Below are 27,960 nucleotides of genomic sequence, written 5' to 3'. Positions count from 1 at the left end.
TGCTGTTACCATTATGATAGTAATAAGAACTGTTATTTGTTGGGTATATAGTATTGTATTAGGCTGTTAGGCGCTGTTTATCATGTTTTCTCAACTTCTCAGTAAATTTATATTGTAGTTTTTACATCATTTTTTTGTGTGTGTGAGGAAACCAGAGTTTAGAGATGTAAAGTAACTGTTGCAAGGCAACACAGCTAGTAAGCAGAATCTGGATTTGAATCTGTTCTGTCTGATTTTTAAAGTCTTTATAACTTTGCTATGCTGCCTAAATTAGTGGTGTGCACACATGGTAGGTGGTCAGTACCTATTTCTTGAACTGACTGAATTTTTCCATCTAATTTCCATCTAATTATTTGACTTTTCATACTTTTAAAGTTCAGTGACAGTCACACTGAGTAGAAACACATCTTTCTTAGCATTGCTGATAATATATGATAATTTTTACAAATAGTGTCCAAACATGCACTTGAAACCAGCTGCTGGGGATAGTTAAGTATATTAATAATTTTATAAACTATTAAAGTAGAATAAGTAGAAAATACAGATATGCTAAAAAGGAAAAAAACTAAATCACTTAGATTTAAAAGATGAAAAGATTACTGTTTTTTACATAAAAGTTAAAGAATATAACCACATCTTAAAAAAATCATTTAATTCCTTAAAATCATATATTCCCTTAGGGTTCGAAGCTCTCCAAATATAATTCTCTATACTGTTTATTTGTTTGAATTAAGATCCATATATTGCATTCGTTGGAATATCCCTTAAGTCTCTCTTAATCTAAAGAGTCTCCCTCTATGTCTTTTTTTCTTGCAATATTGACAGCTTTTTTAAAAGCTCGTTGTTGATTTTATTTCTCAGGATATTCCTTCATGAGTATTCTTATTCAGCCTTTTATGAAAGTGATTAGTATATGAACTTTAAAAATTGGAATATAATTTACATACAATTTCATGTTTGGTCAGTGAATTTTGACAATTATATACATTAGTGTATTCACGACTTAATGTATTTTGTTTTCAGTTAATATTTTTTTTTAATGGAAAAAGAGGAGAAATCCTTTCCATTCTTTAGATTCTAAAGTTTAAAGTGAGTACAGTAGCAAGGAACAAAAAAATAATCATTCATTGCTATTAGGAATGTAAAACTTTCACAGCCAGATGGGTCATTTAAGAAAATTAGGGGTTTGGAAAAATACTACTCACTAGCAGAGGGATGTTAGAGGTAAAGGTGAGAAATGTAAATGAACTGCATTGGAATTTATATCTTTACAGAAGGCTGTGGCTGTTTGATTATTCCTCTAAATCATATGTACCCTTCCCCCACCTCTGCCTAGGTTTCAAGCAGCTGACAAGCTCCTCTAAACTTTTTATTTTTATTTTTTTAAAAGATTTATTTATTTGTTTATTTGTTTATTTATGATAGACACACACAGAGAGAGAGAGAGAGAGAGGCAGAGACACAGGAGGAGGGAGAAGCAGGCTCCATGCCAGGAGCCTGACGTGGGACTCGATCCAGTACTCCAGGATCGCGCCCTGGGCCAAAGGCAGGCGCTAAACCGCTGAGCCACCCAGGGATCCCCTCTAAACTTTTTAAAGTCAAGAGGATCATGTGATTATTAACTCCAAGAAAGAGATAACTGCAGTTGAGGCATATAAATGTCCTGAGTATGTTTTTTGACAGACATGAGCCAATGTGGGTTTTTTTTTTTTTTAAAGATTTATTTATTTATTCATTCAGAGAGAGCAAAGAGAGAGGCAGAGACAGGCAGAGGGAGAAGCAGGCTCCATGCAGGAAGCCCGATGTGGGACTCGATCCTGGGTCTCCAATATCACACCCTGGGCTGCAGGTGGCGCTAAACCGCTGGGCCACCAGGGCTGCCCGAGCCAATGTAGTTTTTTGCATTTGTCCATGATGTTGTATTTAACTTTGGCGGCTTTATTAATTAACTTGTGTTTTCTTAGAGTAGTACACTGATCTTAGTTTGATATCATTAGGAAAGTAGAATGGAAATTACTGAGTGGCTACTCTGTGTGAGGAATTATCTTAAATATAATCTTAACAACTAAGTGTGGAGGTGATGGCAGCCATTTTTGTACATAGCCTACATCAGGAAACAGAGTTTGTGATTTGTGCGAGGTCATGCAGCTGGTAACTACCAAGAACAAGGCTTTACACCCTGAACTTTTACTCCAGAACTCTTAAGTAGTTTTCACTGAAATATGCTGTCTTCATGAAACTTAAAAAAATAGTAATCTACCCCTTACAAATTCTTGTCGCTTGTATGTACATGAAAAAAAACTGAGTCACATTTAAAACATAAAATTATGTGAAATCCAATTGTGATGCAATTTTTGGCAAGAATGTACAGGTGTCAAGTTGTTTGAGAAAGTTTAATACTAAAAAGTCAGTAAAACAAAATAATTTGTTCTAGGGCCTGTAGTGCAATATAATGACATTAGACCAGCATTTTTGTTTTTAAAGATAATAGGAAAATAACTTAATCAGATTTTCTTTATTTTTATTTATCCATTTTAATGATTTTTATCTATTTATTCATGAGAGGGACAGAGAGAGAGAGAGAGAGAGAGAGAGAGGCAGAGACACAGGCAGAGGGAGAAGCAGGCTCCATGCAGGGAGCCTGACATGGGACTTGATCTTGGGTCTCCAGGGTCATGCTCTGGGCTGATAGTGGCGCCAAACCACTGGGCCACCAGGGCTGCCCTCAGATTTTCTTTTCTTTCTTTCTTTCTTTCTTTTTTTTTTTTTTTTTTTTTGATGCCCTCAGATTTTCGTTAGATAATTCAGATCAGGAGCTATGACTTTCTTATAAGTGGGAGTTACTTAAATTTTGTAGCTCTTCATTGAATTTGTAGTTCAACTTTTAAAATGAAAAGTCTCCATTTTCATTTTATGGAAAATGGGTTTATTTTATTTTTAATTTTTTTAAAGAGTTTATTTATTTATTCGTGAGACACACACACAAAGAGGCAGGGACATAGGCAGAGGGAGAAGCAGGCTCCCTGCGGAGAACCTGATGCAGTACTTAATCCCAGAACCCTAGGATCACCACTTGAGCTAAAGGCAGATGCTGAACCACTGAGCCATCCAGGCATCAAAAATGGGTTTATTTTAAAAGTGTTTCCCAAGTTAATGTAGTAATATTAATTTGTTTTTAAAAGGTGATGTCTTTTGTACGTTTTAAAAATTGTTTACCTAAATTCAGATTTAATTTCTAATTTGAAAAAAAATGACTTCTGTGGCTGTTGTTTCTGCTCCTTCTTTTCAGATATTGAGAACTTTTAACCAATCATAATCACCCAAAGTTCACTTACCTTTGAGTGCTCTATTTTTAAAACACATTCTTATTTGAATACCCTAAGTTGTTTACTAAGCTTATACTGGACTCTTTGTCCCCAAGATCCTGCCCCTGCCCTCAAAAAATCATCTAAATTGTTATAAGAAAATCAGCCTGTTCTCTGACTTGTCATAATATTAAGAAAAAATGTAGTTACCTTTTTCTTGGTTTTATTGAGCTTTCATAGTCTTACAAGATTTCAGAAGATCATGGTTTTCTCTAATAGAAATACATTGCTTCTTGAAAGGCTTTTTTTTTTTTTTTTTTAAATGTAAAATTGGTTGGGTAAGACAAATGAAACAACCAGTTAAGCTCATTCCTTCTGTACTTATTAACTTCAAAGCTCCTAGTTTTAACCTCTGGTTCAGTCCCATCTTACTAGATTTAAGTGGCTTTTGTTTTGTTTTTTTTTTCATGCAGGTTCTGCTCATTAATCACCACGAGTGTGGATCTGAAGAAGAGTTTATTACCTCTTTTTTTGAGTATGTTTAACTTCAGATACACACAACGTAGCTTCTCCTTCCCTATTAGATTCTTAGAAGGTAGTTATATTTTTATAGTCTCCTTCTTGTGACTTTGATAGTTGTGATCAATATGATCAATAAGAATTAAAAACTATTCCTTACGACATATTGGGCTACTGCATGCAAATCAGTTCATTTAAAACCTCCTGGAGGTCTTTGGCATGCCAGACATAAAACCATGAGTGTTTGTTTGTGGAGGTAACCATGTTCTAAAGAAATTTAAGAGTTAAATTCTTTTATCAAGAAGCTGAGAGAATTATCTTTTAGGCTCTGGGAATCACTGACTTTAAGGGGCTTGCTTTTGGTGTGTGATTTTCAAAATTAATTTAAAATGGGAAGTGATAAATTAATATTCTTGTGGTATTAGATTTCTGAATGATTATTTTAGAGAAATTAGCTTGCATTGTACCTACCGTATGCTTAACAAAATAGCTGAGTCATCATGTCTTGTTAGTTAAACATTAATGAGAATATTTTCTGTACTTGGAATTTTTTAGACACATTGATATATTTTTCTTCTTATATGTGAATCTGATCAATGAAATATGATAACAGAATTCATTCATATTTTTTATATCTAGGGTTGGAAAAAAGAAAGAATTCTGGCTGAATATCCTGATGGCAGGATAATAATGGTTCTTCCTGAAGACCCAAAGTATGCTCTGAAAAAGGTAAATGTCCAGTGCAGTTTCATTTAAAATGGGTAATGTAATTTTGTAGTCAATTTTAACAGAATAATGCATTACTGACATGGCACGTTTAAGCACCAGTTCTGAAAACAAGAAATAAGCATTTAAAGAACATGCTTAAAATTATGCTTAAACTTATGCATCTAAGATATGTGAAATAAATTTTTAGTGAATTGATTACTGTCCTATATTATCAGAAACTTGAGTGATGATATAAAAGGCTTCCTAGTTTATAATGCCACATTAGTGACTTAATCAAATTTCCAGGAGTGCTTGCCTGGCTCAGTTGAAAGAGTGTGTGACTCTTGATTGCAGGTTGTGAGATTGAGTCCCACGTGGGGTATAGAGATAACTAAAATAAATTCAAAACTTGGGGATGTCTGGGTGACTCAGTTGGTTAAACGTCCGACTCTTGATTTTGGCTCAGGTCATGATCTCAAGGAATGAGATCAAGCCCTGTGTTGAGCCCCACTTTGGGCTCCTGGCTCAGTGTGGAGTTGCCTTGGGATTCTCTTTCTCTCTCCTCCCTGTGCCCCTCTTACACTGGTGCTCTCCTCCTCTAAAATAAATAAATCTTTAAGATTAATCAGTTAAAACTTTGAAAAAAAAGTATTACTTTCATTAAAAAGGAATCAATTACAATTAAAGTTTGATAACCTAGAAAATTAAAATTAACAATTGTGAAGTTTCATTTCAAGAGAAAAATTTTAAATAAATCTTATAGCAAAAGAATATATAATAATAGGTCATCAGAGGTCACTTTGGTGATATAGTCTTGGTTTCGGCTCAGATTGTGAGATCAGCCCCATGTTGGGCTCTGCTCAGAGTCTGCATAAGACTCTCTCTCCCTCTGCCCTTTCCCCTGGTGCTCTGCTTTTCCTCTATCTCTCATAAATAAATCAGTCTTTAAAACAAAAAAAAGTTATGAAGTTCTGAAATTAAACATGAGGTAATCATAAAATGTTAAGTGAAAAAAGATACATTCTGATTTATAATTATAAGGTAGGAAATTTAAAGAAGTCCTCTTATCTAGTGTGAGCCAGGTTTTATAAAAGTCCAACTTAGAGTTCCATACTTTGAAAGTTCAGAGAAATAAACCAAAAAGACAATGAAGTCTGGAATCATTGTATTATATTGAGTGTCTTAAAAGGCAGGAAACCATAGGATAAACTTATTTTGAAATGATTTAATATTAATTATATTTTCAAATAATCTACTCAAAGTGTTTTTTTCAACCTTCTTGTGCTTTTTCAGAAATATCTTATAAAGCGGTAGGTCCAGTTGTCTTTTGAGAAACTTATTTTCACTAAAATGTCCAAAATGTCTAGAAAACACAAGGAAAATGATTTATGTATTGTTCTTTTTTTTAGGTTAACAATTGGACCTCTTTAAATTTAGGAAAACTTCACTTGAAAGGGTGACCCTATTATTTGAAAATACGACTAACATTCTACTTTATCTTGTTTTTGAATTCACATACTCTGTATTATGTATGACTGGACAATTCCAGATAACCAAATAAGCCCCCCATACTACCACTCCCTAATAATACAGACAATAACATTTAGAATGACATGTAACCATGCCACCTGCCTTGTATTTGAAACATTGATCCTTGTCACAGAAACAAATATTTGTTAATATTGGATTACTGATTTAATAAATGAAAATTAAATTAAGTAATTTTTAAATTCCAACTATTACTATTGGAAATGAACAGTGGGAACTTTGCTATACCACCATATGTGGCATTCAGACTCTTCTTTACTAAGAATCTTCAGTAAATGCTAACTTTCTCATTTTAGTTTCTCAGGGCAAAATCTTAGTGTAGTACGTTACTAGTTAGGAATCCATAATAGTAGGTTAAAAATTGAAATGTAAGGAATTGTGAGTCATTTGCCTTTAGGAACTGAATCATGAGTTGTGTTATAAGATACGGTTCTAGGATTAGGAGGGCTTGAGTTTTCATCCCTGAGTAGGGGATATATTACATGGTATTCTGCAGGTCAGAGGTATGCTTATTAACCCTCCAAAGGGTTATTTTCATTTTAGTAACATAAATGAATGTTTGTTGGACTGAATCTTTGCATTTTATTTTTTAACTGGGGAAGGAACTAATGTTTGAGTACCTACAAAACATTTGACTTTGTGCCCCCAGAAGCTTGAGCTTACCATATTTGACCTTGACCACAGTTCTAGGAGGTAAACTAGAAGAAGCACAGTTTGATGCCATATTAGCATCATTCAAATCTCTGCTCCGTGGTTTTCTAGATGTCTAATATAATACCTAACATGGGAAAGTTACCTTTGAATTTTCTTTCTTGAATATGTAAAGTGAGGGGCCATAGACCCAAGAGATGTTGGATTTAAGTAAGATAATAAAGTTCTTTGATTCTATCTTGCTAGTGGTTAATAAGGAATAAACATGTGTTTCTTTCTTCTGTGTCCACTTCCATTTTACTGATGAGAGTACTAATTAAGACTTGGAAAGAAAAATGGCTTGCCTGGCTAAGATTCCAGTGAAGTTCTCTCTAATTCTCAAACCCATGATGCTTCTAATCCTTTAATGTTCTTATTGTTTATTGTAGGAGCTCTCACTGTTCTTGTTATGTAAACTGCTGGGCTTGGCATTACTGTCCAGTTCCTTTTCCATTTTGCACATTGTTCCACAGGCCTTGAAAAACAGTTATAGGTCAGAATAATCATTCCAAAGAACTTTTTAGGTGATATCCTGCTTGGAATAATATACTCAATTTACTGAACTGCAGTAGTAATATTTTAACATGTATACAGTGCTTTCGTTGTTACAAAAAATACTGTTCTTTATTTGGCAGGTTGACGAAATTAGAGAGATGGTTGATAATGATTTAGGTTTCCAACAAGCCCCACTAATGTGCTATTCCAGAACTAAAACACTTCTCTTTATTTCTAATGACAAAAAAGTAGTTGGCTGCTTAATTGCGGAACATATCCAATGGGTAAGTGACTTTTAAATAGTGTTCATATGTACTTTGGTATCTAAAGAGTTTACTGTATAATCTTGAGTAACACAGTTCTGGTTAATTTTATGTAAAGGAAAGCGTTTTATGTAGGGAAGCATGTGAATGTTAGAATTGCCATGTGTAAATTTTTACTAAGCAGAATTGTATCTTGCATGGGAATTAGTTTCTCAAATCAGTATATAAAATAAAAATTCTATAAATCAAAAGTACTGTTAAATTTTGTTTAGGAAGTTTCCATTTTGGATACTAATGTAAAGTTTGTTTCCATTCCTTCAGCACTGGAATAAAGCAAAGGTTGGCAAACTATTGCCTGAGAGCAAACTCCAACCTGTTTTCATAAATAAAATTTTATTGTAATACAGCAGTGCCCATTTGCTTACATATTGTCTATGACTGATGCACACCAGAAAGACTGAGTTGAGTAGTTGCAGCAGAAACCAAGTGGACTGCAAAGCCTAAAATATTGTCTGGTTCTTTATCAAAAGTTGCCCACCCCCAGAATAGATCACTTCTTTGCTTGAGCTGTGAGAAGTTGACTTGTATTTAGGAGACAAATTGTACCAAAAAAAAAAAAAAATCACAATAAGTGGGGTATATTCACATTGGGTAGGTTATGTAAGTAACAGACCAACTTATGAGAACAGAGTATTCTGGACTCCCTAATCATGCTATTTGAGGCATACCTCATTTGAATTTTGTTTTTTCAGCTGAGTTCTTTTTTTTTTTTTTTTTTTTTTTAATTTTTATTTATTTATGATAGTCACAGAGAGAGAGAGAGGCAGAGACACAGGCAGAGGGAGAAGGCAGGTTCCATGCACCGGGAACCTGATGTGGGATTCGATCCCGGGTCTCCAGGATCGCGCCCTGGGCCAAAGGCCAGCGCCAAACCGCTGCGCCACCCAGGGATCCCTCAGCTGAGTTCTTATTCATGAATTCAAAGCACATTGGATTTGACTTTTGTTCAGTTGGTATCTTTTTGTATATTAATAGTTGCCTGGAAACATGTTTTATCATAAAATTTTCTTATAAAATAAAGTCAAAACAGGGCTGTAGGAGTTAATTTCTATGTTAATTTTTAAAAACCCAGTGTTAAATTGTATAGCTTTTGCCATATTGAAATTAATTTTACATAGTGTATATTCCCTTGTGTTTTTTTTTTAATTTTTAAAAAAATTTATTTATGATAGTCACACACAGAGAGAGAGAGAGGCAGAGACATAGGCAGAGGGAGAAGCAGGCTCCATGCACCGGGAGCCTGATGTGGGATTCGATCCTGGGTCTCCAGGATCGCGCCCTGGGCCAAAAGCAGGCGCCAAACTGTTGCGCCACCCAGGGATCCCTCCCTTGTGTTTTTTAAACTTTATATTCTACCAAGTTTTTTGTAATGTTCAGAAGATAGCTATGCAGTGTTTGTTAATTCTTCACTGTATTTTCTAAATGCTTTAAGATTTGTACCATATCCCATCATAAGGCTGGCCGTTGTTCAACTAGACTGGTAGAGGAGATACTGTGTTTTTTAAAGTACTTTAGTTTTTTTAAAGAGATGGGAGTGGGGGAAAGCTTTTTAAATTCTTGATTCTCCTGCCATCTCTAGTCCTACTTCCCGCACAGCTGTGAATCGTAGAACTATGGCAGCAATCACAGAAACAGTTGTTATGACCGCTGCTGAGTTGAGTTATGAACGCTGCTGCATTCTTGATGTGTACTTTTGCTGGTCCTTAGAATGTGGGAGGTAGAGAAAAAATAACCTTCAGTTGCCATTATGGGCCAGCCATGATGGGCAAGGTATTTTATATGTATTACCTTATTTAATTTTTCTACAGTTTTCTGAAACAGGTGGTAGATACCTCTAGTTTATAGATAAGGAACTCAAAGCTTAATTTGTTAACTGCTTTCCTGGTCACATAACTAGTAAATGAATCAAAACAGAATATAGATTCAGGGCAGCCCAGGTGGCTCAGCAGTTTAGCGCCGCCTTCAGCCCAGGGCCTGATCCTGGAGTCCTGGGATTGAGTCCCACATCGGGCTCCCTGCATGGGGCCTGCTTCTCCCTCTGCCTGTGTCTCTGCCTCTTTCTCTCTCTGTGTCTCTGGTGAATAAATAAAATCTTTAAAACAAAAAACAGAATGTAGATTCAGGTCTCCTTTCTGAAGACTGAAAGCATAAGTGGCCCTCATAGTTTCTGAAGCCAGACAAATGTAGCAACCAACTCACTAAGGTCAGTATTAGACAATTGCTAATTAATATTTTCACTTTAAATTAATTTTTCCCTCTAATCTTGATACCTTAGGGCTACAGAGTTATAGAAGAGAAACTTCCAGTTATCAGGTCGGAAGAAGAAAAAGTCAGATTTGAAAGGCAAAAAGCCTGGTGCTGCTCAACATTGCCAGAGCCTGCAATCTGTGGGATCAGTCGGATATGGGTATTCAGCATGATGCGTCGGAAGAAAATTGCTTCTCGCATGATTGAATGCCTAAGGTAACTTGAAAGTAATTCCTCAAGTTGTTTTCTCTAGTTTTAGATTTAAGCAGATTTTTAGTATAAAGATTGGCCTTTAATCTTAAATATATAACCTTTATCTTAATTTAAAATTTGCATAGGATTGTATTGTCAGTGTATTGGGTCTGTTTTTTTTAATGTGAAGTTAATCTGAAGGGTGAGAAAGCACTACTAGTTAAATACTATTAAAACATTTTTACTTACTTGTAACTATGCTATTAGGCCAAAATAACCCACTTATTTTGAACTGTTCAATAGTGGAGAATTTTAAAGATAACCAAATAAATATGAGAAGGTTTTTTGGAATTTAAAGTTGCTTTTAGGAAAACTTGTTTTTTTTTGTTTTGTTTTGTTTTGTTTTCTTTTTTTTTTGTTTGTTTTCTTTTCTTTTTTTTTTTTTTTAGGAAAACTTGTTTTAAATTACTAATATTATTTATAAATTATCTAAGTCTCCTACTAGTTTTTCTTTTGCTTTTATTGCCTGATTTTAAATTAAAGGTATAGAGGAAAAGACTCAGATAAATTGCATGGTTTTTGTTCTTTAAAGCACCTTTCTAAATGATTAATGGCGGTTCAAATTAATCATGCAGATGAAGGTTTTTTTTTTAAGATTTTATTTGTTTATTCATGAGAGACACACAGAGAGAGGCAGAGACATAGGCTGAGAGAGAAGCAGGCTCCCTGTAGGGAGCCTCATACGGGACTCAATCCCAGGACCCTGGGATCTCCACCCGAGCCAAAGGCAGACAGACGCTCAACCACTGAGCCACGCAGGTGCCCGCAGATGAGGTTTTTATGTCAGTCTCTTGTTTTTGTTTATTCTAGAATCCCTGTCTGCTACTATCTGTAGATCTTAGCTTTCAGAATAATCCGTCATTGTAAGTAAGATCCTAAGGCTCTAGGAATTTTAGAACATTAATGTGTTTCTGGTCTCTCCCTCTTTTGTGAGTAGTGATCCAGGAGGGCTTAGATCTACCTGCCCTTTTCATGACAAAAGGCAGATCTGTTTTAGCGCTTTCAAAACTAAACCTGGAAAATGCAGCTGTTTAAATAATAGTGCTAAATATGACAATATTGCTCCTCCTTAAAATCTTGTAAATTTAGGTCCTACAACAACTGTAAGATGGTTCTAGTTTATAAAAACATTAGACAGTATAGTCATTGTTTTTGTTTCATATGATAGAGATGTCCCCATAAGCTTCCTGTTAAAACTCTATATATAGAGTTTCTACTTTTTTCACTTATTGTTGTTCTATGTACCCAACTCACCTTGTTAAGATTACAGCGTGAAAATTCTAATAGTCTGTACTGGCTAAATTAAAAAATTATTTTTTAAAAAGCAGCTTTATTAAGAGATGTAATTATATAGCATAAAATTCATCTTTTTAAATTATACAGTTCATTGGGTTTTAGTATATTCAGAAAGCTGTGCAATCATCACCACTATCTAATTCCAGAACATTTCCATCATTGTGTCCCCAAAATCCATACCCATTAGCAGTCACTCCCCATTTCCCTCTCCCCTACCTTCTGGCAATCACTAATCTACTTTCTTTTTTTTTTTTTTTTTTTTTTTTTTACTAATCTACTTTCTGTCTGAATGGATTTTCCTATGCTGAACATTTCATATAAATGGATTCCTATAATATATGATCTTTTGTAACTTGTTTCTTTTACTTAGCACACTTTCAGGGATCATCCATATTGTAGCATGTATTTGTATACTTCAGATAAAATCCGACCATGTGGTTGTACCACATTTCATTTATTAATTCATCAGTTGATGAACATTGGGTGGTGGGTTGGTTACACTTTTTGGCTATTATAAATAATCTGTAAACATTCATGTACAAATTTTTGTGTATTTTTATTTCTCTTGGTAAGTAGAGAAATATTTGCATGTTTTTATTTCTTTTGGTATATACTAGAAATAGAATTGTTGGGCATGTAGTAACTGTATGTTACTATGGTTATTTTGAGGAGCTGCCAAACTGCTTGTTAAAGCAGCTATACTATTTTACAATCCTACCAGCAATGTGTGAGAGTTCTAATTTCTCTACCAACACTTGTTATTGTCCATCTTCTTAATTTTAGCCATCTTAGTTTGTATGAAGTATTTCATTTTGGTTTTGATTTATAATTTCCTAATGGCTAATGATGTTGGGCATTTTTTTCATGTGCTTATTGGCCATTTATAAATGTTCTTTAGAGAAATGCCTATTCAAATACTGTGTCCATTGCTAAATTAGTTTATCTTTTTCTTACTGAATTGTAATAATTCTTTATATATTCTGGAGACAAGTTCCTTATCAAATATATGATCTACAGATATTTTCTACCTTTTCATAGCTGTCTTTTCATCTTCTTGGTGTCCTTTGAAGCAGAAAGGTCTTTGATTTTGAACTCCAAATTACATATCTTATTCTTTTGTCACTTGTGTTTTTGGTGTCCTATCTAAGAAGCCATTTCCTAATGTAAGTTTACAGAGATTTATACTTGTATTTTATTCCAGGAGTTCATAATTTTAATTCTTACATTTAGGTCTTTGATCTATTTTAAGTTAATTTTTGTGTATGATGGGAGATAAGGATTCCAACAACATTCTTTTTTTCATGTGGCTATCCAGTCGTCCCAGTGCCATTTATTAAAGAGACTGTTCTTTTCCAGTGAATGGTCTCAGCACCCATGTGAAAAATCTTTGATTGTGAGGGTTTATATCTGGACTCTTCAGTTCTGTTCCATCAGTCTGTTCTTATGCCATAGCACACTGTTTTCAGTTCTGTAGCTTTGTAGTATGTTGCAAAATAAGGAAGTGTGAGTTCTTCAGTTTTGTTCTTTTTCAAGATTCTTTTGACTGTTTAGTGACCCTTCCACTTTCATATGAGTTTTAGGACCAGATTGTTAATTTCTACAAAGCCAGCTTTAGATCTTCTGATTCATAAACTTGGGTTGTCTTTCTAAATTTATTTAAGTTTCCAGGTCTTGCACTTCTTTTGTTAAACTTAATCCTGAGTGTTATTCTTCTAATGTTATTGTAAATGGAATTGTTTTTAAATTTTGGAGTTAAGTTCAAGTATATAGAAATTCAGTTAATTTTTAAAATATTGCTCTTTTGTATCATGCAACCTTGCTGAACTCATTTTTAATTAGATCCAATAGTTTTTTTTGTGCATTCCTCAGGATTTTTGTACATATAAGCTCATCAAAAAGGTCTCCAAAAAGAGGTAGTTTTACTTCTTTCTTCCCAGCCTACCTATTAATTTCTTTTCTTTGTCTAAGTGCCCTGGCTAGTGCCTGCAGTAAATACACTGTTGAATAGAGAGGTACAAGCAGATAGCCTTACCTTGTTCCTAATCTTTGGGAAACAGTTTTCAGTCTTTCATAATTAAATTTGATATTCCCTGATGCTCTTTAGTAGGTTGAGGAAGTTCCTTCTTCTTAGAATTGTTGAGTATTTTTATCATGAAAAGATGTTGGGTAAATGTTTTTAAAACCATTGTTGTTTTCATAAAAAATTTTTTCCCTCTAATGATTAATAATCTCGATGAACAACTATTTTCAACAATTTTTAGAACATACAACATTACCTAAAAAGTCTTACTGGTCAAATTTTATTTGATGGGTTTTTTTTCAACTTTAATGATAAAAATATTAATTTTTTTTCTTTTTACCCTTCCACACCCCTCCTTTTTTTTTTTTAATAGGAGTAACTTTATATATGGCTCATATTTGAGTAAAGAAGAAATTGCTTTCTCAGATCCCACTCCTGATGGAAAACTATTTGCAACACAGTACTGTGGCACTGGTCAGTTTCTGGTATATAATTTTATTAATGGACAAAATAGCACCTAAAACAAATTCTTGCCGCAGTACTAGAAGACATCTACTGAAGAGAATGGATTGGTTGCTGACTTTAACCAGGAACTAGGGCCATTTTTATTACAATGAACTCAGGACTGGTAACAACCATAAGGTTGTTCCATTTTCATAAAATTGGAAACAATGCAGTAATAGCTTATTATTGTTTTGTTTTTTAAAGAAGATATTTTATTATCTTTTACAGAAATTTATGATTGATGTATTTTATCTATAGTTATTTAGACATGTTTACATGCAGCAGATAAATTGTTCATAGTGGACTGAAAACTAATGCAAGGACTATGGTCTCAGTGATAAGTATATTTTGAAGTTCTTAATATGGAAATATACCAGTGTAGCTTGGTGTACTGTATTTTTTTATATTGATCTGCTGATACCAGTTATAGTTTTAAAGATTGTATTTTTACAGAGCAGAAACCAATGTTTTTGAGTTCTTATTCAAGGGGGGTGCAATATTGCATGTTTAGGAATTCAAAATTAATTCTTAAAGGGCCTGAAATATGTTTTGAAGGAATCCGTGCAAAAAAGGAAAGTTCCAAATAAGCAGGAAGAATATGGAATATTGAGCTTTTTCTTCTATTTCCTTTTTTCCTGTTCTTGAGGCATGAAGAAATGGAAGGTGGTTAAAGAATTGAGGCTTTCCTTCTGGGAGAGCTATGAAGTGACTAGAATTAGAAAGTGCCCTCTAAAGTTTGTTATTATTTCATTCTGATTTTATTTCTTAAAATAAATGGCACCTGGGCACACTTAAGGCTATTAACAAATCCCAAAGAGGTTTATAAAACCTGTGGAATAGTTGTAAACTAACTATGGATGACTCGGTATCTGCTTTGTTATTCCTCAGAAATACTACACTGAGTATATGCCCGCATTACTGGACTTCATTTTGATACTTGTCTATCCTTCATAGTGCCCTCTACTTTTAAAGGGTTTATATGTTGAAAAACTGCTGTGGCCTTTTATGACCTGTATATAATGTAGAGTAAAATAAAATACTTGATAGCTTTTTCTAAGTGATAAATGTGATGATAGTGTGTTGTCGTTTGTGCTTTTTCAGGGAGTTAAATTTGATACCTTAAAATAGAATTAAAACACTGGCTTCTTACAGGTTTCACATTTGCCAAAGGATCAGTATGTCCATAACAACTCTGAACTTGGTCTTTAAAAGGCAAAATTCTAACAGAATTTTTCTGGTCTTTCAGACGAAGAACAAGCCATAGCCCAAGAATGAAGCACTACTATGGTTTAACATAGATTATTTTTATGAACTGAAATAATCTTAAAAACCAGCTAAATTTTAGGGCTTTAAATTAGTGGGCGTATATTTTATCCCCCTATAGGTGTATGCTTTTTAAACTCAAAGTGGTATAAAACTCTGTACTCTGTTTGTAGAGGTATAAATATTTCCGTCTTACTCATCATGATAGTCTGACTTTTGACACTCTCTTTCTCTTTGGACTTGAAACTATTCCAGTCATTCCTGATGTCGTCATTTGCCTAACAGAGTGTGTAACTTTTTAAAAAAGAGGATGAAATTTTCAGGTATAGTATTGATGCTCTAATAATTTAATCTCATAATACAGATCCAATTTCAGTAGAAGCCATAGTATGCTTCTTTGGGGAGCCAAACTTGGTGGTTTTGGGGGTACCTGGGAATAGAGAATATACATTGATTGGTTGATTTAAATGTTACAGTTATAAGAAAATCATTATTTTCATGTTTATATTGAAGACCTAGCCCCTCAAATAACTTTGCAGTCTAGGCATTTCTCTAAGAATAGTATTAGTAACATCTAACTTTTGAGTGATTGCTATGTGTCAGACCTTCTGTATAGTGCTGCATTATTTTATTATGAGAACTCAAGTGAGGGATTTGGAGATTACTGTAGCGGTTTGTGTGAAAAATGTTGAAACACAGAACTGAAGCTGTGATTTGTTGATGAAGAGACAGATAAACTTGGAGAAGATACAATTGAAGAACTGTAAGAGTTGATAACTGACTGGAGAAGGATCATGGGTAATTTGGGTAACTGGATAGTGGATTGACTGAGAAGGGAACACTGGAGAATTATGGGAGGGAAGATTGGACTAGAAAGGATGAGCTCAATTTTGGGAAAGATTTTGAGATGGTTGCAGAATCTCCAAGTGGAGATACTTGTTTGGTATATAATTCTATATATTGGTCTAGAGTTACAGAGAAGTTTGAACTAAGGAGATTTATTAACCTAGTTATCCAAAGGTTTAGAAAAGATGTCCTCACCCTGGTGTTTGTAAAATGAGATGGTAGGAGAGAGTTGTGAAGAAAACCATCACTTAAGAGTCTCGAAGAAGAGTATCTGGAAAGAGGTAAGAAAATCAGAAGAGAGTGGTAGAAACCAAGGAAGAGTTTTAAAAAGCAAGAATGGTCAGCACTATCACATTATAATTGAAGACCAAAGAGTGGTCTTTACAGAGTGGTAGAGGGAGAATGGACACTGTCTACACTAATGGCCACAGTCAGACTTCAAAAGAAGTGATTCTGTAATTGTGATTTTATAAATATGCCTATGAATTTGTCAGCTGCCCTTAGTTATTTGGGGTGCCTGGGTGGCTCAGTGGGTTGAACATCTGACTTGATTTTGGCTCAGGTCATTGTCTCAGGGTTGTGAGATTGGGCTCCGATTGGACTCTGCATTCTATGGGGAGTCTGCTTGAGATCCTCTGTTCCCTTCCCCCTTGCACTCATGTTTGCATGGGTGCATGCTCTCTCAAACATAGAGAAAGCTTTTAAAAAATGTCCAGTATATAGAACTTATAGGAACTACAAGTATAGGCAGGAACTACAAGGTTTTATAGGCTATGCCCTTTTCTACATGGATATGCAAATGGTTTTCTTATATATTGCAAGAATTCTTAAAAAAATCATTTTACCAGTGAGTGAAGCATGACTGTTGTTAAGGACAAGTACAATAGACATGCAGGGACATTTTAATTGTTCTTGCTTATGTTGCATGGCTGCCCAGCTGTAGTCCTGCCTAACCATATTTTACCAGGAGTTAAGATTGCTGAGTTGGTTTCTGGAGAGTGACTGCAGACATACATATGTTTTCTACCTCATTCTCATGGCTCTTGGTCCTTTTGGCACATAAAGGGAAGATACTGTCTCACAATAACCCCTCCTTCCACCACACCATTCTTGTAAAAATAAAATACACTGGACTACTTACAGAACAAAGAAGTGGTCAGAAAACAACTTATTGTTGCCTTTTCTTAGAACTTACTCTGTCGTCATAGTCACTGAAGTGTGGATGCTTAGCTCAGTACTTGATAGTGAAGAGCAGAAGTAACTTATTGTGTGAATGGCTTTAAACCTTGGCCACAGAGGCCCTTCCTGAAATCACCTTTTGTGATGGTTTCTTTCAGTGAAACCAGGCTGTTAGTGTTGGAGCAGCGTTCTCCTAGAGAAAGTTTACGGGTCAGTCTCCATGACTAAAGAGAGGCCTGAGGAATATTTGTGGCCTGGATGTTGTTTCAGCTTTAGGTGATTGAATACAGAGGTAGAACAGTCAAGGTTTCACAGCTTTTGGTCTTTCCAGTGGAGTAGCTGCTTTGGAATATGTACTGGAACGTTGGCAGTTTCTGCTTGCTCCTGAAATCTGTCACCACACTTAACAAATGTTTATCGCCCTTCCTGAGGTAAAAGGCCAGTAGTCCTTGGCCTAGAAGAGTGTTTTCATGGTTCTTTATCCAGATCTACTAGGCTAGCACTCTAAACATAATAGAACTGAAAGGCATTTTTCTGGAATAACATATTCTTAAAAGTAGGTAGTTTGGAAATAAGATGGTGATGAACACCTTCTGTCAAACTGCACAGTTCTAGCAACCCAGAGTTCTGCTTCTGAGGACACTGAAATGAGTATAGTTGCCATCTATAAAAGGTTGGGGTTATACTAGGAGTATTTCTAATACCTCTAAAATCATTTTTAGATCTGTCATCCATAATTAATGTGGAATTCTGCAAATGGGCATGGGGTGTGGATACTTTATATGTGTGTATATCTTTGTAAAAGCTACAGATTTTCATTCAACAAATATTTATTTAACATTTTCTTTGTTACTCCAGAATTGTCAAATCTTAGGTTGGATGACTCACTGATATGTGGACTTCCTGTCTTTTTTGGACATTGCCAGTAGTAGGGAGCTTATTCCGGTTTTGAACATACCAGAAAATTAATATAAAGGAAAATTTTTTAAGGGGGTGGGAGAGAATTTTAATACATTCACCAAATTAAATGAAAGGACAACATACTGTAGACACAACTTAAGACAATTTGGAATCATAAACAAAATGTGAGGTAGACCAACTAGTGAAATTCACCAAATTTTGGTTAAGAAAATTTTACAGTAATAAAGGAACACAGGTACCTCCTTTTCTAAAAATCACAAAAAGCAATTGCATAAATTACAGCCAAAATAATTGAATACAACAATTCTCATTCTAATTTTAGTTTACATTCAGTATTAACCTGTGTGAACTGTCCTACATGGCAAGGTTCAACAGGTCTATAGATCAATTATTATGCAGGCCTAGCAAACACATTCATACCACAATGTTCTACAGGATGGCAAGGCTTGAAGCTGAACACACCAAGGTATGTATTAACAAATCATGGTGTCCTATGCTTGTGCAATTTTATCCTTAAAGGAGAAGGACCTAACATTCTCTAAAGAATTATACTGATAAGGTGATTTTAAAAGATCCAAACCTTAGTAGTACAGGCATTGAAAAGAATAGGCAGGTCAGTTTGAATTCTCCATCATTGGGATGATGGTCTTTTGGCTTTCTTCTGGCATTTCTCTTTCACAGGGTTAAATAGTATTTAAGAGATCACAGTTAATTGGATTTTTTTTTTTTTTAGAGTACAGCCCTAACATGGAGTACCTGCCTCTAAAGTTACTACTTTAAAAAACGCGCTTTAGACTTTGAAGCCATAAAGCCAGAAGAAACCCTGAGAGGCCATCTGCCCCCAAGTACAACTGTTTGGAATTATTTCAAGTATCTTATTTGCTCTATATAGTAAATATTATTGGAATATTGCACAAACAGTGGGTTTCTTGATATCTGCATTAGGCCCTTTCAACAAAACAGAAACAATTGAAATACATTCATATCTTAAATCAACCTGCTTCAAAACGTACCTCTTTACCAAAAATTCTGCTGTACTAAAATTAAGGAGTATTTTAAAGAATACATAAGGCAGATCCTCTTTGAAGGACAATTAAAAATGGGGTTTAAAGGAATTGTTCATTTCAAAATATATTTAAAGCATCATAAGTAGCTATATTAAAACCAAGAGATCTGCAGACCATTTTCAAATTAGTACATTCCATCTTTTCACTACTGTAAACTCCTTGTTATCACAAGCTAATAAAGCTGGTCAGTTAACATTTTTGTTCTAAGTAAATGCAGGCTTAGTCAGCCCCCTCTCAGTAGTTTCAGGCCAAAATAAGAGATTGATTCAAGTAAAAATAGCCATTTTAAGTGGTACGTATGGGCTAATGAGAAAAATGTGAAGAGATTGTTTAATGATGAGAACTGGAATAATAATTTAAGCAAACTTCCAATTGATTTAGTTTGTTCTAGAACATTTTCTAAAAGTCTGTTTTTGATTACAATATATGGTGAGAAATCTATAGAAACTTACACTGTTGATACTGAACAAACACCCCCTGCTGATTTTAGTGAGTCAGAGACTTTTAATGGAATCTTTCTTACTCCTCACAAAAGAATCACGGATAGGATTAAAACAGTTCTCTCCCTCTCTGGCTCTCTTTCCCATTTCAGCAATTTTTGTGGTGTTGTCTATGTAAAGGTAGCTAATACTAATTCAGTGTATCTTTTAAAGGAAGTTTTGCTTGAGGCCCTGAAAAGAATCAAACTAGTTCCACTACACACAGAACCATAGCCTGACATTTAGCTTTGCTGGTGCCAACTGCTTAATGCCAACCAAACAGGGTGGGTATTGGGATGACTGCTAAAAGCTTCTTAATTGGTCAATTACTGAATTAGGTTACCCTTGTACAAGATTAAACTGTTCCATGTTCTCATAGACATAGTGTGCTTAGAGGCTGGAGACATTTTTAAAGACTGAAAAAAGCAAAGGAATTTCGGCAAGGAGAAACTGCATAAATGCATACAGTGCCTGCTCTGCATTTACTGATTTGTTTGTTCAGTTTAAATAGTAAACTTTTAACTCCTGTGGAAATTTTGCCAAAAGTTTCAATACATTTAAGATTACAAATCTTAAACTAACACTGCACAGAGAAAGACAAAGCTACTTTTTTTTAAATACAAATATCTTCTACATTCTATCATTTCAGACCCCTGAGTAATACTGTACCAAAGTACAGATCTGAAGAGAAACTGAGGGTTCAGGCCTCAAACGTTAATCTTCAATTAATTCCACACCAGCGGTGTGAGTCTCATGTAACACATTCAGGCTAGCTAATGCCAAGAGTCCGTTTTCCCCCTAACATAGTGTAGTAGAAAAAACAATGCAAACTCCATGTTCGTTCTCCAAAGTGTATCCTCCTCAGGCTCCTGTGGCAGACCATGTCTTAAGTAATTGCATAACTGCCTAGGGTGGAGTTAACCTGAATATAAGGTCCTGACAGTGGAACTAAAGGAGAGTGATACCCCGAAAGACCTGGGTCAGATTGGGGTTGGAGGGGGCGGATTTCTTTGGAGAACAAATATGTTGCACTTTGCTCCACAGTGATTGTACTTTAAAGGAAAAAAAAAATCCCAAATAATTGTTTCTTCCCCACCCCACCTAGGCATCCCTTTGCTATTTTTGGTCTTTTCAAAAGCTCATACATGGCGGCCAGTAAGAAAGTAGAGGGGCTTGTCGTCGCTGCTGTTAGCAGTTTGAAACTCGTCCCGGAGGCGGAACTGCCACTCATCCTCTAGCTCTAAGCGGACAATTGTTTGGCGTAAGGAGCTTCTGTCTTGGCAGATGACACACAGGGTAGCACCTTCAGAAGAAAGGCAAAACTCAGGAACTGAAATTATAATAAAGAATCTACCATCTTTTTCTGATCATGTCCTTTAAGCTAACACATCTGAGAACCAACATAGAGGTAAAAGTAACCTATCACAATTATTCGTTATAATTTTATTATCTTGAGTAAGTAGTATTATAAATTCAAAAGTTTAAGAGAGTAAAGTGAAAAACCTCCCCTTCTCCTATGGTACCAATGTTCTGTGTTTCCAGTGAAGGGGTTCTGCACCTTAGCAACACTGGATAATTCTGTTCTGGGGGGCTGTTCTGTTCTTGTAAGATGGTTTAGCAGCATCCCTGGCTTCTCCTCACTATATGCCAGCAACACCCTCCAGTGTGGCAACCTAAAATGTCTCCTGCTACTGCCAGTGTCCCCTGGGAAGCACCCCCCCACACACACACACACAACACACTGTTCCAGGTGGATTTTATGCACATATAAATACACAGTAGCATCTATTCTTAAATTCTACATATAAGAGAAATCCTATGGTATTTGTCTTTCTCTGACTTACTTTACTTAGGATTATATGCCCTCTAGGCCCATTCATGCTACTGCAGATGGCAAGATCTCTTTTTTATGGCTGAGTTAGTCCATTGTATAATAGATACATCTTCCTTATGCATGTATGGAGGGACACTTCGGTTGCTATAGAAAATAATGCTGCATATATCTTTTTTTGAATTAATGTTGTTTTCTTTGGGTAAATCCCAGTACTAGAATTACTGGATCATATGATTAATCCTATCTTTAGTTTTTGAGGAAACTTTATACTGTTTTCCATAGCGGCCTGTCCATGATATTCTGAATCTTACTTTCTTCACTGGCCTCAGAGGTCATCTTGTCATGATTATCTGTGATGCTTAATTTGCAGTTTGTTCTTAGTGCATACCTGCTGAAGTGACTTTACCTTCTAGACCAGAATCACAATTCATTAACCTGTTTTTATTGAAATTAGGTTATTTGAGAAGAATTATTTCTCCTTACATTGCATCATTCCTTTCTTACATTAATAGTGGGAAGAACAAATTTAATGTGGTCACATTTCTGACTATTTATCTGCATTTTGTCTTGGTAAAACAACAACTTGATTCTACCCCTGCCCCAATTAAGGAAATCCTGGCCCTGGTTTAAAAGCAGGGTATTCAATTTACTGGCAGAAACCATTGTTAAAGTGCATTTTTTATATGTTTGACCTCCCTATTTTGTCTCAGGAAACAATGGCATTCACAAGCAAAAGACACTAAGTTTGATTTACCTTTTAGAAAATTAAATTTCTTCAGAAGATCAGCACCTACAAAAGAGTCACAGAGGTACAAGAGAAGTCCACTGAAAAACACCCCTTCACAGCTGACATTGCTGGAGTGGGGTCTGGAGCTGACGTAGCATATGGCCACCTGGAATTATCAAGCAGACATAGCATGGGTATGTCAAAAAGCAAGCAAAACATCAGTACTTCAGCTGAGTGAGCCAGTACCTTCCTCTTTAGCTGTTTCTGGGTAAGGTAAAGGACATAAATTTTTTATTGAAACCTTAATAGGTTGGTTATTTAAACTCTGCACCTCTTAGTGTGCCAAATTTTAACCTACTTAAATCTTGTTTCTCTTAATAAAGGACAGTTAAGAGAGAATTAGTAGTAAGAAACAAAACAGGCCTCTCCACCTAAACATCTTTATAAAATGAAAAACTGCCTTCCACAAAGGCAGACAAGATTAAATGTTTAGAATAAGATTTTTTAATTCTTATCAATAATCAGTTTTTCATTTAGATACACTTAAATTTTCAGACAGAAGCTTCAAGCAGTATATGATTTTAAGTAGGTAGAGCCTAATGCCAGGCTTGAACTCAGAACCTTGAGATCAAGACCTGAGCTGAGATCAAGAGTTGGACACCTAACTGACTGAGCCATCTGAGTGCCCCCAGCAGTGCATGATTATTATTTATTTTTAATTATTATTATTATTTTTTGGGGGGGTAATTATTATTTTTTAAAATATCTTATTTGCATACACACAAGAGAGTGTGAGCAGGGGGAGAGGGAGAAGCAGATTTCCTACTGAGCAGAGATCTTGACACAGGGCTTAATCCCAGAACCTTTAGATCGTGACTTGAGCCAAAGGAAGCTACTTAACCAATGGTGCCACCTAGGCACCCCAGTGCATGATTTTAAAATTATTTCTATATGGTTTGCATGTACAGAATATAACTTTACAGAAATCATAGGGAGAGAAGATAGTTGGGAGACCTTGAGAACAGTGAAATGGCTTAATGTGTGGACCTGGCCACTTGGGTCCAAATAACTGGTTCCTCTGCTTACTAGCTAGTGGATGACATTGAGCAGCTTCCTTCGTTTTATCATATCTCCATTTCCCTGTCTGAAGAAATAACAGTAGTACCTGTTTCATAGGCCTATCTTGTGGATAAATACTGTAAACTGCTTAGTAGGTATTCAGTGAGTGTTAGTTAGCTGCTATTAGACAACACAGTCTTACTACTACTACTATTACTACCTCTATCTAGAGCTCTGGACCCTGAGGTAGAGGAGTTTGGAAGCCTGAGTTAGACACATACCTTACAGAGATACCATAAAAAGCACTATTATACTTGATGGTTTTTTTTGTTTTTTTTTTTTACTTTTTTTGTTTTTTTTTTACTTGATGGTTTTTAAGGTTCCTTCTACCTCTAAAATTCTACATTTTATGGTCCAACCCACAGTGTAGATTACTGAAATTTCCTAAGAAGGAGAGTGTAAAGTGTTTATACTGTTTGAATTAAAAATCAGTTTTCAGGAGGTCCTAGGGTGACTCAGTAGGTTAATCAGTTAATCTCTGCTTTTAGCTCATGTCATGATCCTGGGGTGCTATCGAGCCCTTCACTGGGCTCCTTGCTCAGTGGGGAGCCTGCTTCTCCCTCTGCCCTTCCCCGCCCCCACTCATGTTCTCGCTCACTTGCTCTGCTCTTTGTCAAATAAAGAAAAAAAATCTTAAAAAAAAAAGAAAAGAAAAAAATCAGTTGCTAGAATTGAATACTGTTGGATTTCAGTCTGCCGAGACTGTGTATGTCAAAACACAAGAAGGATAAAAAGCCTAGGAGGAAAAAATTCTTTATAAAGAGGATATTATGCGTTAAGGAATAGAATGAAATATTTTAAAAACAATTCTAATAATTATAGGGTAAAGCTTAGTGCCAGAAGCCCTTAAAGTTCCAAAGGCCACCAGTATTCAGGAGCTTAAAGGTATAAGTAGCAATTAAAAACAAAAAAACACCTGAGCGACTCCTGGGTGGCTCAGCAGTTGAGTGTCTGCCTTTGGCTCAGGGCGTGATCCTGGGATTGAGTCCCACATTGGGCTTCCTGCATGGGGCCTACTTCTCCCTCTATGTCTCTGCTTTTCTCTCTGTGTGTCTCTTATGAATAAATAAATAAATAAAATCTTAAAAAACAACTGATGGAGAATTTGAGACAGACAAGAGAAAGAATGAGAAATAGAAAACAATGGAAAAGAAATCCAGGAATGGGAAGTGGTGACGTGACAGCCATAAAGGTCTCCTGTGATCCCCTAAATTGTTCAAAAATCACTGAGCTCCTCTTTTGCCTAAAACAGTGGCTAGGACACTGTGTGCCTCAAGAACTGTGTCTTGTGAAGAAACATCACGTGACTATAATATGGCCTGATACATTTTGGGACAGCAAGCAACTACTACTGTCCAAGGTCATAGGAGGTAGGCTTCTAGGTGGAACTGAATTCTCAGCTAAGCTTTGTGTATTTATTGGCTAACTGGAGAGCTGAAGTAGGTGTGGGGAGGGACAGTTGCCATCACATCTTGTGTGAGCCTTTGCAGTATGTCACAGGCCCTTTTTCTTGTCTCCATTTAAGCTTTCAAATGGGAGCTAAAATGGGAAAGAAATGATTGGAAGTGGGTAAGAAAAAAGCCCAGTACTAGCCCTCTTCCCTTTACCTCTGGTCCAATGTTAAGGTAGCAGTCAATGGCCAACACAGGACTCTTGAAGTTATGGATGGCTTTGGGGAAGAGTTTGTAGGATGCGTGCTGAAGGAATTTCTCCAGGAGAAACTGTGCAGGGGCTGCCAGCAGTGTGTGTTCACTGTCGGGAGCACAGACATACTGAAGGGGCAAGATGGGTGCTAAACTCTCGGACACCTGAAATCAAAGCCGAGATTATCATGGGAATCATGTCTGTCACTGGGTGAAACGGGCAAGGAAAAACCTCACTGCATACTAACTGTTCCCAAATAATAGCAGCAGCACAGTGACAGGGGCAAGACTCAAATGTCAGTCTGTCATTTTTAGGTTCTCAAGTTTTTTACCTTAGGAATAGGTGGGGTCTAACCTAACACATGACAAGGGCAGGAGAAAATGAAATGTAGGCTTCTTTGAAAGTTACTGCATTTAGCGACATTGTGAGGACCGTCAGGAAACCTTTCACAGTGCTGCTGAATACAGATGGCTTACATCCCATCCCATCAGATCCAAAAAACAAAAGCAAAGAGAGGTTTTTTTTTTTTTTTTTCAAAGAGAGGTTTCTAAGCTCCACTGGGAATTCACATGTTATAAATGATTAGATACCAGTAAATCTCTTAACAGGTATTGATTAGTATTACTTTCTTTAAAAAGAAAAAAAAAATCTAGCAAAGGACCAGACAAGCGTCTTAATTTCTCATGTATTACAGGATGTGAAAATGTTAAGATATGATGGAATTGGTAAGCCTCTAAAGAAAGGTAGATCTGTTGACTTTTCAAATCTTAAGTTTTGCTCTGGATGAATCCTTAGGGGAATGAGACTGCAAACTTGGCATTAAGAACTGACTCCCTTGTGTTACTTCCCTTTCCAGTCAAGTGATAAGTGCTTAATGCCTAATAACAGATAACGGGTATTAGTAAGAAATTGTCTTCCTCTCAACAGTAGAATCAAGCTTGCAAACTTACCATGATCTTTGGTTTAATGATAAAGTCCCTTTGCCCTCCAACCTGAACATGTTTCTTCATGAGACTGAAGTTATTAAAGCGGCAGATGAGCAGCCCACTACTGTTTGTTCTCAGGTTAAAGTCAACATCTTCACAGAAATACCTAAATCATAATCACAAGGATAGGTCTCTGACTACCATACACACAACAGCTGTTAGGAGACAGACTCACATAGAATCAACCTTTCCTTTTCCCAGAGCTGGCCCTCTTAACACTGGCCTGTGAATCTCCTGAGTTGGGCATTACAGTCCTTAAAAGAAGGAGAAAGTGAGATGGCTTTGGCTGCAGATATTCCAAGGGGCCTTAGGTGTTCCTGAACTGAAACAGGACTGCATAGTCTATATACTTGTGGGACCGGAATGCAGAGGTGCTCCCAGTGTTAAAATCCTGGCTGCAAACAGGATGAAACATCTGCCAAATTTAAAAGACGTGAAATAGCTATAGGATATTCTGATGACTACAGGGTTAGGGGTTGACAATAAGACAGACTTTATGGTCCTGACATTAATTGCTTGGCCATCTCGGATTTTCTAGGATGGGGATGTTATTTATTCAGGAGGCAAGACCAGGGCTAGCCTGCTCATTCCTACCTGCTGGCTTCGCCCTAAAGGATCTAGATCTCTGGAATTTACTAACATTCAGGGAAAGGGGTTAACTTCTGAATTCTGAGGATGAAAGAGTTCACCTTCAGTGGCATATGGGTCCACATGCTGTTTGTGTCGACGTAATAGTTTTTGTCTGGGTTTTAGTTCTTGTTGAATGATGGGATAGCTAAAATATGTTTTCTAAGTATGTTGTGTTGTAATTTCTATTATTTTAAGGGTCTGGGTCCGTTTAAGGAATTATAAAGGGGGCACTTTGGGGCTTGTGATACCCACTCTCCCTCCTTTTCCATAAAAAAAGAGATCGTTTTTCAAAGACCAGAATCAGAGGAATAGACACATTATAGGGGTTAGGGCAGAAGCAATCAGTAGATGGCAGGCTTACTTGCCTCCAGGAGGCCTGACTTACCTGTTAAAGTCATACTGCACATTCTGAGTCAGGTCTATGTTAAGGAGAATAAAGTCATGCACATGGCACCTAGAAAATGGGGCTTTTAGGCTCTGAGAAGTCAGCTTGCTGCTCCATTTCTGTATGCCCAGGATTGCATAGTGGATGATTTTTGGTGTTGCTTCAATATGCTGCAAGACACTCTTCAAGGACACATTCTTACTGGAAACTCCTGCTTCCATGGGCTGGCTATGAAATATCAAGTTAGTTTAAATAAGAGGTCAGTATTACTGAAGAGAGGGTCTTTTATGAAGGGCTAACGCTACTATACAGTTTCAGTATCTGTAAAGGACGGATTTAGCTGGTTTACTTTATATTAGCCTGGAATAGAAAATAATGTCAAGCCTAGTTTTCATGCTGCCTATCACTGCTACTTCAGCAAGCTGCCCTTCAGGATGCAGGAACTGCATCACCAGAGATGGGGCTTATCACATTCAGGCAGAGAAAGCCTGCCCATCTCAAAATGAATAACGAACAGGGCGTTCCCAAAGAGGGAGCCAGAGGTTGAAAACACATGGATATACCTCCCACTGTGGTGATTATGGCATAATAGAGGCCTATTTGAAAACATCACTGGCTTCATATCCACAAGTGGAAACAGACACAGTGCGTGAGCTGGAAGTGTGTCAGTAGGGGCGCTACTAGTATTTTGGGGCCATGTATTGCATAAGACTTCTCAGGTTTAGCATCCCCTGGTCCTCGGACCCTGTTCACTGCCCCAGAAAGGAGAACCACTGATGTTGGTCCAACCCTAATCTTAAGGGTGACAGAACTGAGGCAGAGATGAAATAAATTTCCCTTTTCATCCAGGTAGTTACAAAGCAGAGCTGGGGTAAAAAAGCAGGTCTGATTCAGAAGCCAGTGGACTTTCTAGTGCCTTACAACAGACTTTATAGCAAGCCTAAGCCACGATGCAGAAATAGTCCAGGAATTA

The 27,960-nt window shown here is 36.3% G+C and overlaps 2 protein-coding genes across 16 annotated transcripts in view; one reads left to right on the top strand and one right to left on the bottom strand.

The window, feature by feature from the left end:
* Positions 1 to 14,968, top strand: part of ESCO1 (establishment of sister chromatid cohesion N-acetyltransferase 1) — a 66,113-nt gene extending 51,145 nt beyond the window's left edge. For 9 of the 10 annotated variants that reach the window (XM_041755091.1, XM_041755157.1, XM_041754774.1 and 6 more), the window contains 4 exons: positions 4,464 to 4,553; positions 7,406 to 7,549; positions 9,864 to 10,051; positions 13,777 to 14,968. In XM_041755091.1, the coding sequence (XP_041611025.1) occupies positions 4,464 to 4,553; positions 7,406 to 7,549; positions 9,864 to 10,051; positions 13,777 to 13,924 (570 nt within the window). In that variant the 3' untranslated portion in view covers positions 13,925 to 14,968. Of the gene's footprint in view, positions 1 to 3,778; positions 3,901 to 4,463; positions 4,554 to 7,405; positions 7,550 to 9,863; positions 10,052 to 13,776 lie in introns of those variants that run through there. The other variant, XR_005987813.1, reaches the window with a different exon arrangement.
* A 136-nt stretch (positions 14,969 to 15,104) lies between these two features.
* GREB1L (GREB1 like retinoic acid receptor coactivator) overlaps positions 15,105 to 27,960 on the bottom strand; it is a 264,390-nt gene continuing 251,534 nt past the window's right edge. For 5 of the 6 annotated variants that reach the window (XM_041754040.1, XM_041754343.1, XM_041754118.1 and 2 more), the window contains 5 exons: positions 26,988 to 27,215; positions 25,937 to 26,078; positions 24,950 to 25,150; positions 22,251 to 22,389; positions 15,105 to 20,965 (listed from right to left, as the gene is read on the bottom strand). In XM_041754040.1, coding sequence (XP_041609974.1) covers positions 20,802 to 20,965; positions 22,251 to 22,389; positions 24,950 to 25,150; positions 25,937 to 26,078; positions 26,988 to 27,215 — 874 coding nt within the window. In that variant the 3' untranslated portion in view covers positions 15,105 to 20,801. The remainder of the gene's footprint in view (positions 20,966 to 22,250; positions 22,390 to 24,949; positions 25,151 to 25,936; positions 26,079 to 26,987; positions 27,216 to 27,960) is intronic. The other variant, XM_041754421.1, reaches the window with a different exon arrangement.

Source organism: Vulpes lagopus, chromosome 1 (assembly GCF_018345385.1).
Source record: "Vulpes lagopus strain Blue_001 chromosome 1, ASM1834538v1, whole genome shotgun sequence".
Lineage (NCBI taxonomy): Eukaryota > Metazoa > Chordata > Mammalia > Carnivora > Canidae > Vulpes > Vulpes lagopus.
Note: the sequence above shows the minus strand (reverse complement) of the source record. Positions and strands in the feature narration are given on the sequence as shown.